At 51.9% G+C, this 9,819-nt stretch overlaps 1 protein-coding gene across 1 annotated transcript; it reads right to left on the bottom strand.

The window, feature by feature from the left end:
- Nucleotides 1-708: 708 nt before the first annotated feature.
- Nucleotides 709-3,706, bottom strand: VRTN (vertebrae development associated). Its single transcript, XM_043554503.1, has one exon. It carries the CDS (start codon nucleotides 3,704-3,706, stop codon nucleotides 1,595-1,597), a length of 2,112 nt encoding a protein of 703 aa, XP_043410438.1. The 3' UTR covers nucleotides 709-1,594.
- Between the last annotated feature and the right edge of the window lie 6,113 nt (nucleotides 3,707-9,819).

The raw sequence follows: 9,819 nt of genomic DNA, 5'->3' as shown, positions 1-9,819 counted from the left end.
CAGGGGCTGGATTACGAAGGCTTTTTGTCAGGCTGTGCAAGGAATTCTAAGAGTGAAGGGAAGCCGTGGATACATCTTAGGAAAGTGAAAAGAATACAATTTCACTTGAAGCGCTCTCTGGCTGCTCTACGGAGCATGGATTGTATGGGGCAAGAGCAGAAGGGAGATGGAGAGGAGGGGGGATGTGGCAGCAGCATGAGAAGGAGGGTTCTGGGCACAGTTGGGAGTCAGTCAACAAGACCAGCTGATAGACTGGATGTGGGGGTGAAAAAAACAGAACCAAGAATGACTCCCCAAGACCATGAGGAAAGCAGCCACTGATGCCACATCTTAACAAGCTGAGGCCTGGCCTTCAAGCTCAGCCCGCCGCAGGGGGTTAGCAAAGTTAGCCACTCTGAGGCTCGAGGTGTCCTGACCCGAGCCTGGGTACATGACAAGCACTAAAGAGAATGCCTGACACAGACCTGACTTGACCCTTGTGCTGGCTGCCGGGGCACTTAGTGGGCCAGTTTTTCCCCCATGGGTAGGAGCATCTTTCCAGGCCCCAGCTCCAGCTGAAGAGCACCCAAGGTCACCTCTAGATCCGATTCTAAACAGAATCCCCAGAGTAAATCCCCTCCATCCGCCAACCAAAGGGAATGTGGGAATAAGCAGTCACATCCTGGCAAAACAAATACCAGAGACCAAGGGCTATGGGCACCACATCACTTTATTTCTTTGGTTTTCCAACTCGACTCTTGGACAATGCAAATTCAGTTACTCGCCTGTCTGGCCACCGAATGGTCTCTCACTGATGGGGCACAGGCTCTGAGGAGGGACTCGACAGAAAGACAAGGGTCCCCAAGAGCCAACCAGGCTGGCAGAGGACTGAAGCGTCCACAGCAGACGGGCCAAGCACCAGCAGAGACTCGAAGCCACCTCCCCCAGCCCCTTACCACACTCCTTGCAAGGGACAGGCCAGCACCTCCGTGATCCAGTTCAGGGCCTTCCCCTAGAGGTTCTTCCTGTATGCCCTCACGTCTCATGCTGAGCCCGGCACCCTCTCCTTTGGGGGCACCAGAGAGAAGCCACTGACCTGCTCCACGTTTGATTTCTAATGTTCCTTTGGGAAACGGCTTTGAGTAAGGAGGGTGCCAACCCCCAAAAGAAACTGAAGACCTACATTCTGCTTAATGGGACAGATCGCCATGTTACAATACTTCTTCCGTCCCCAGGAAGAGCTGAAAGCAACTTTAGCTAACCAAACCCCCACCCCAAACATACAGTTTCCAACACCAGCCAGGGGGCCCAGCCAATCCACTTAAATCAAAACAAAAAAAAACCTAAAACCAAGACAACAATAAAAAGCAAGAACGGCAAACAACTGAAATGGAGAACGTTTCTGGTCTTGTAGCTCTCCACGGGAGACCAGAGGGCTGATTTCGGGCTCTGTCTGCCGGAGAGCCAAGAAGCAACGCAAAGCTGCCCTTGGAGTCAAGGCAGACACTGTGGGAGCCAGAGCAAAGGGCATCCTGGCCAAGCCAGGCGTCAACTTAGGTCCCTGACCCTCTGCAAACGGGTCCCCTCTCCTCCCAGCCCCCTTCACACCTCCTTGTCAGCCATCAACCAGCGTGAGGCCATCATAGAGTGCCCGCTTCCACATGTAGTAGGTAGAGCGGGCAGTGAGGGGAAAGAGGGCGCTGAACTCCTTGAAGGAGGGGAAACTCTTAGACTGGAAGCGTTTCTGCAAGAACAGCTTGGCCTGGGCCTTGAACTTTGTGGTGGCGAGCATGTCCATCACCAGCACTTGGCCGTCCCTGCCACCCACTGCCGCCTCGGTCACAGGGAGGCTGCTGTGGGGCCGGCCCTGGGCCGTGGCCCCCTCTCTGGAAGGCCCTCCCTGGGCTTTCCCCGGATCCTCTCCTGGAGAAGACCCCACCCGCGGGGGGTCTCCCACAGGAGGGGCCGTCACAGCGGTCACATCCCTGCAGGCTTCTTTCTCCTGCTTCTCTTCAGCTTCCATCCCTTCTTTGCCCAAGCCGGGGGCCTGCATCTGGAATTTGGACAGGCTTCTGGGCCAACTCCGCGCAAGACTCTTCCAGACCCAGAAGGTAGAGGGCGACAGGCTGGGGTAGCGGAGGCGGAAGCGACAGAAAGGGAGGTGCCCGCTCAGCACCTGCTTGCGGGCAGCCCTGCGCAGACGCCTCTGCCAACGGGACAGGGGCACCTTTGGGGGCAGGAGCTCACGGGGGGCGGGCGGTCCCCCCGCAGTCGCTTGGCCCGGCCCCTCTCCCACCTCACCCTTCCAAGGGAGCAGGGCCTCCTCCGGAACAGACGCTGGCTGGGGAGCCCCGGCCGTGGAGAGGGCCGGCGCCGGCTTGAAGCCGGGGTTCCTTCGGAGGGCCTTCCGGCGCCAGTTGTAGTAGGTGGACCGCGAGATGCCGGGGAACCTGCGTTTGAAGCAGCGATAGGGTACCAGTGTGTTCAGGGAGATGCAGTGCTCCAGGTACAACTTGGCCCGCTGCATTAAGATCATGCCAGGGCTCGACACGGCCAGCGACGAGCATCCCAGCCCCTTGGCGATCTGCTCGTCCGGCAGCTTCTCCAGCTCCTCCAGCACCTGCACCTCCTTGGGGGCCAGGGCCTGGCAAGTGCCAGAGCCCAGGAGCTCTTGCTTCCAGGCGTAATAGGTGGAGCGGGAGATCTCGGGGAACCTCTGGAGGAACTGCTGCAGCGGCACGACGCCCCCGCGGTGGAAGCTGTCCTGCAGGAAGTGCTTGGCGGAGAAGCGCGTGGCCACCTTCTGCCGGTGCTCCTGGGACTGCCGCCGCCAGCGGTAGAAGGTGCTCTTGGTGACGCTATAGCGCTCACAGAGGTGGGAGTAGCTGAGGCCGGGCTCCTGGTTGAGCAGCGCCAGGGTCTTGGCGGGTGGCGGCAGCGGGGCCAGGGCTGGAGGCGCTGGGGGCAGGCCGGGGTCACTTTCGGCCTCCACCTCCTCCAGCCCCACCACGGGGGCAAAGTACTGGTGGCGGAAGAGGTGGCTGGTGAGGGGCTGGCCGGCCCACATGATGTGCAGCGTGGCAGGCACGTGGTCGCAGCGGCGGGGCCGGATGACGCGGTTAAAGTAGGGCCGGATCTTGAGGTTTCGCATGGGGTAGATGGAGTAGATGTTGCGCCGCAGGACGGAGGCGAGGGCGTACAAGTGCCACACGTTGGAGAAGCTGTTGGGGAAGCAGGTGGCCTTGACATCCGCGTCGAAGATGGCCTCCAGCGTGGCGGATGGCAGGCTGGTCATCTCGGGGGATTCCTCAGAGCGCAGGGAGTAGCGCACGGCTTGCAGCATCACCTTGGAGTCGATCATGCCCTGGAGGTAGTAATGCCGGTGCAGCAGCATCTCCACCACCGTGCGGGCCCGCAGCTCCAGGCTGAAGCCGGCATCGCCCCACAGCAGCACGCTGGCGGCCTCGAACAGCAGGCTGCCCTCGCCTCTGCACACCAGCGGCAGCATGTTCCGGGGAGCGTCCTCCGGGTACAGGCTCAGGGCCACGGAGTCCACCTCCAGCACCTGGGGGCCGGAACCCCCCTCTCGGCAGGTGGGGAGGGTGAAGGACGACAGGACTTGCTTGGCCTCCAGAGCAGCACCCACGAGACCCTCCAGGCCCTCGGACTCCACGGCCTCCTGCAGCTCCTGAAGCACCTGCTGTACCAGCTGCTCCCGAGACGTCATCCTGCCAGGACAGAGGGCAGAGGGCAGGGTCAGGACAAGGTGCCCAGAGACCCAGCGATGGTGTCCTGCACCTTCTCCCTAAGGAGAGTGCCCACCCACTCCCATTCCCCCAGAGGGTGGGTGTAACAGCTAAGGGCCTCCCGGGGGTTAGTCACTCCCCAGCCAGCGTCTGTTCCGGAGGAGACCCTGCTCCCTGGGAAGGGTGAGGTGGGAGAGTGGCCAGGAAAAGCAACTCGTCTCTGCAGCCTGGCTTTTGATAGTAGCTTGAGCAAGTCACTTAAGCTCTCCATTTTTCTGGTTCCTTTTCTGGTAAAACGGGATGGTAAGAGTATCCACCTTATACAGTTAGTGTGGGCATAAAAGAGACAATGAAAGTAAGGAGATATGTAGGTATACACACACACACACGCACACACACACACTCATCTTTAGACAGTGCCCGGCACACAGGGAAGCACTACAGAAGCATTAGTTAACTATTACACAGTACATATTTTACAGTACAGCCATAAAGGTTGTACCTCTGTACCTGTTCAAAGACTTACAGTCTCAAAGAGCTACAATTGGTCTGCCTTTCCCTAGATCAGTGCTTCTCAAAGTATGGTCCATGGACCCTTGGGGTTCCCGATGACTTCAGGGCGTCTGCAAGGTTTTTTTTTTTTGTCTAAGTTTATTTATTTTGAGAGAGAGAGAGTGCACCATCGTGGAAGGAATAGAAAGAGGGAGAATCCCAAGCAGGTTCCATGAGCGCAGAGCCCAACGTGGGGCTCGAACTCACGAACGGAGATCATAACCTGAGCCAAAATCAAGAGTGGGACACTTACCTGAGCCATCCAGGTGCCCCATGGGGTCTGCAAGCTAAATTATTTTCAGAACACGAAGATATATTAAGATAACTTAACACGAAGATATTATTTGCTTTTCATTGTGTTAATGTTGGAGTGAAACTGTGGTAACAGCATGAATCATGCTATGCTAGCAGTCATGTTCTTCACCACCATGTACTCAGGGAGAAAAAAACCCAAAGGCTGGTGTCACTCAAGAATGTCCTTGATGGGGGCGCCTGGGTGGCTCAGTTGATTGACTTTGGCTCAGGGTATTATCTGATGGTTGAGGGCATGATCTGATGGCCCCTGGTTCGAGCCCTGCTTCAGGGTATGTGCTGACAGCTCAGAGCCTGGAGCCTGCTTCTGTGTCTCCCTCGCTCTCTGCCCCTCCCCCTGCTTATTCTCATTCTCTGTGTCTCTCTCTCTCTCTCAAAAATAAACATTAAAAAAAAAATGTCCTCGACGAAGCAGTAAAGATTTTTATTTGTATTTAATCGCAACCCTTAAATACATGACTTTTCAATTTGGGGAGTGGCAAAGTGGGGAATACTCATTTCTGAGGCACACTGAATGTCTCACATGACAATTGTTTGGTTTATAGGATCAACCAGCCGCTTTTATCATGGAATATCACTTTTACTTGAAAGAAAAATTGAGACATTACTCATTTAGATTTGGGTATATTGGGCAGACATCTTCTCAAAAATGAATAAGGTGAGCCTGTCACTTCAAAGAAAACTGTTGACAGTTTGCTGCCAGTGAAATTTGGGGCTTTCATTTGGAAACTAGAATTTTGGGAAAACCTGTTTCCACTACAGTGAGCTTGACAGCTTCCCAATACCTAAAGACTTTACTGATGAAATCAGTAGTGACACTAACAAATGTAACTTTTCATCCTATATAATGCAATTGTCAACATTTGAAGATCTGCATCAATCAATGAACTGTATTTCCCCAAAAAACAAAGGGTGATGTTACAAAGTCACATACAAATAAAAGATCCAGTCAAAGCATAAAAGAAAACAATGGACTTCAACGTACAAAAACTTCACGGATATTGTTTCAGTTTCTACATCATAACTAAGCTTTAAGGAACTGCTACTTGTCAAGTGTTGGTGTAGTTATCAAAGAATATCCACTGAACAAGCTATCGAAATACTCTTCCCTTTTCCATCCACATATCTGGCCAAAGTTGGATTTTCTTCAAAAACTACCAAAACAATTTATCACAAGAGATCAAACAGAGATGGATAGGAGAATATCTTTGAAACTGGATAGTATGTGGGTGCCTGGGTGGCTCAGTCAGTTAAGCATCCGAGACTTCAGCTCAGGTCACGATCTCGCCATTCATGGGTTCAAGCCCCGCGTCGGGCGCTGTGCTGACGGCCCAGACCCTGGAGCCGGCTTCGGATTTTGTGTCTCCCTCTCTCCCTCTGGCCCTCCCCTGCTCCCACTCTCTCTCTTTCAAAAATAAATAAACATTAAAAAAATTTTAATTAAAAAAAATAAACTAGATAATACAGAGATTTAAAAGCATGTCAAAAAAATGCACCCTTCTCACTACATCTTTTCTATTCTGGAAAAGTCATTTTTCACAAAAATGTGTTATCCGTTGCTGGGTCACGGGGTTGTTTCAGAAATATTTTCTAAATTCCCCAGTTTTAATTTGGAATGCAATACACTTGGTAGATATAACCTACATACATAAAAGGTCTTCAGGGTCCTCAAGTTTGAAATTTTTTTTTCAACGTTTAATCTATTTTTGGGACAGAGAGAGACAGAGCATGAACGGGGGAGGGGCAGAGAGAGAGAGAGGGAGACACAGAGTCGGAAACAGGCTCCAGGCTCTGAGCCATCAGCCCAGAGCCCGACGCGGGGCTCGAACTCACAGACCGCGAGATCGTGACCTGGCTGAAGTCGGACGCTTCACCGACTGCGCCACCCAGGCGCCCCGGGTCCTCAAGTTTTAAAGAGCACACATGGGTCCTGAGACCGAAAAACCTGCAAACTACTACCCTAGAGAAAAGAGCTTCCTCAAAGGGATGGAAGCCTACTCACTGTGCTAACACAGGTCTAATAATTAGGATCTATCAAGCATTTAGTATTTTCCAGGCACTGTCCTCAGCCTGACAGCCATGTTTTAGAGTAGGCACTACCCTCACCCCCAACTCAGAGGAGAGACACCTGAGAAAATCCAACTCAGGCTCATGTGCCATAGGTCATACAAATGGTGTGGCCACTACCCTGCTTGAGCCCCAGATGCCTTAGGGTCTGTGACTCATCTCCATTTTAAACTACCAGCCACCTTTTCCACACAAACATCATCCTAATTACTGGTACATTTTCAGCGTTGCCTTGCAAAGCAAAGTAATATTCCTTTTCCCACACTGCTTTTAAATTAAAAAGGAGACCATTGTCCGCTCTCAGATCTTTGCTCTCAGAGACTGATAAATTGCTTTAGGTTAGCCTTAGCTCTAAACACTGCGTTTGGGTCTATACATCTGTCAGCTCATCAAACTGCACACTCAAAGGGGGTGTGCTTGAGTGTAAATGATGGTTCAGTGAAGTTTTGAAAAGAAGTCTGTAAAGCACCAAAGGAGTGCCACCAGAATTTTACCGGACAATCATAAAAAAGCAAGCTTTTCAAAAATTAGTAATCAGGCACGCCTGGCTGGCTCTGTTGGGAGAGAATGGGACTCTTGATCTCGGGGTTGTGAGTTTGAGCCCCATGTTGGGCAGAGAGTCCTTTCAAAAAATAAATAATTTTTGGGGGCGCCTGGGTGGCGCAGTCGGTTAAGCGTCCGACTTCAGCCAGGTCGCGATCTTGCGGTCCGTGAGTTCGAGCCCCGCGTCAGGCTCTGGGCTGATGGCTCAGAGCCTGGAGCCTGTTTCCGATTCTGTGTCTCCCTCTCTCTCTGCCCCTCCCCTCTTCAGGCTCTGTCTCTCTCTGTCCCAAAAATAAATAAACGTTGAAAAAAAAATTTTACAAAAAATAAATAATTTTTTAAAAAGTTAAAAATTAGAATCCCCTTTGGGTAAAATTTCTTGGCTGTAGATTTTTTTTTTTTTTTAACGTGTATGCTGTGACAGATCTGGTCTAACCTCTCACCAAATTTCAATTTTTACCATACCATTTGACCCCGGAGTTGTGCTTTTAATCCATTCGTCTTGTGTGTACTTTATGTTTACCTTTCAGGGGCGCCTGGGTGGCTCAGTCGGTTAAGTGTCCGACTCTCGATTTTGGCTCAAGTCATGATCTCGCGTATCTTGAGATGAAGACCCCAGTCAGGCTCGGCTGACAGCACAGAGCCTGCTTGGGACGTTCTTGCTGTCCACCAACCCCACCCCCCTCAACCCCCCCCACCCCCTGCCCTGCCCGCTTGCTCTCTCTCTCTCTCTCAAAATAAATAAATCCTTAAAAAATAAAAAAACCATTAGTTTTCATTCAACTCAGGAAATAATGTCATATCAATCCTTGGTAACATACGCGAGAAAAAGCTGAGCCCTGAAAAATAAACTGTCTACACAGAAGAGCTTTTTCATTCTGGCAGACAACAAAGATGCTTGAGTTTTTTTTTTTTCTTACAGGTCACGGGAAGAACGCGCTGTACAGCTGCCTAGACATGAGCACTCTGCTAGATGCTTCGCCAACAAAATCATGCAAACAGCCACCGCTTACTTACACTTACTATGTGCATCTAATTAGGTAATGCAACCAAAATCTCAGAAAAAATAAGGGGACAATTAATTTAAACTGCGTGGGTGATTCTTCCTGCCCTTCCTCTCAAGTCCCTTTGCCTGAGCAACACCACGTTCCCTCTGGTGATTACAAGCTTCTGTGGGCTTCACGAGGGGTGAGCGTTTTTAGAAGTCATTTTGTTTCTGTGTGGGTCTCACCTTCCCCCCACGTGAACCACGATTCCACCACACCTGTACCATTGCTAGGATGGCTAGCCTTAGTTCACACCTGGGGAAATGGAGGCTTGGGGGTTAAATAACTTTCCCAAGACCACACAGCTATTAAAGCTATAAAACTTAAGCCATCTGACTCCAGAGCGCCCCTCCTAACCACTGTAATTTCACCACCCAGGAGAATATATCACCCAAAATGCTTATGAGCCGAGGGATCCAGGAACCCATGGATTCTTGGAGCTCTGAGACAAATCTGGCCATTTTACAGATAAGGGAACTGAGGTCCAGAAAGGTGAAGACAACTGGCCTGCATTCAAGCAGCGGTATCCGGATCTCTCCCAACAAAATGTCCAGATATACCACACTTCCTTCTGCACAAACCCCACCCCTCCTCCTACCCACTCTTCCCCACCTCAGTCTCAGTCCCACCCAGCTCCACTCCGCCCAACCTCATTCGCCCAATCTCATCCGTTCCTCTTCCCCAAAGAAGAGGTAAGAGGAGATATGAGTAGGGACTACCCCACTTCTGTTTTCCTCAAAAGCTTACTGAGAAAAAGCAGCTCCCTGGAGAGGCTCCGCACCCCACATCCATTCAGGAAGGTCTGGACTACCAGGAGCGGACAGTGCGGAAAGGCCAGAGGCCCTACGGGAAAGCCAATCGTCCTTAAGTAGACAATTGGTTGATGGGGTTCAGGTGCAACAGTCTCTTCCACCATGGCTCTCTGGGAGTGCAACGCAAGGCAGAGCTGGCGAACGCCAGGTGCGTTCGTGGAATGAGGTGCGCAGAGAGTGAGAGCTAATCTATGGGCTTGGCTCAACTGGCCTCCCTGACCCCACAACTCTGGGAAGGGATCAGAGAAGGTATGAAACCGAGGAGGCTTACAGGGACTCCCCTGGCCTGAAGTTGGAAGGAGATAAAACAGGGTATCCAGAAAGCATCCCGCCGGCATCGTAGTGCTTACGAAGGGCTCTGGAGCCAAGGAATAAATGAAGGGACACTGTCAACTCTGCAAGAGACCTAAAGCCTCACCTGCACCAAAGGCAGCTTTCCTCCTCCCTCCATCTCCTTATTTCAAGCATACGGGGTCTCAGAGCCCAGGTCTGGCCTCTGTCCCTCCCATTTTAGGAGGAGTGGGCCAGGGTTCTAGGCAGGGTAAGGGAACGAAGGGCCAGGAATCTGCAAACACAATACTGGCTTAAGTCTCCTCTGGCCTCTAGAGCAATCTCCTTCCCTGCCAGCCTCATCCTAGGCTGTGTTTGCTCACCAAGGACCCCGTGTTCTCCCCATCCCCTCTTTTCTCCCCATGCCTCATAAAGTTGGCTCTGCAGTCTCTACAGTCAACCAGGCCCAACAAGCAGCAGACACGGCCATGC

This window comes from Prionailurus bengalensis, chromosome B3 (genome assembly GCF_016509475.1).
Source record: "Prionailurus bengalensis isolate Pbe53 chromosome B3, Fcat_Pben_1.1_paternal_pri, whole genome shotgun sequence".
Classification (NCBI taxonomy): Eukaryota; Metazoa; Chordata; class Mammalia; order Carnivora; family Felidae; genus Prionailurus; species Prionailurus bengalensis.
Note: the sequence above shows the minus strand (reverse complement) of the source record. Positions and strands in the feature narration are given on the sequence as shown.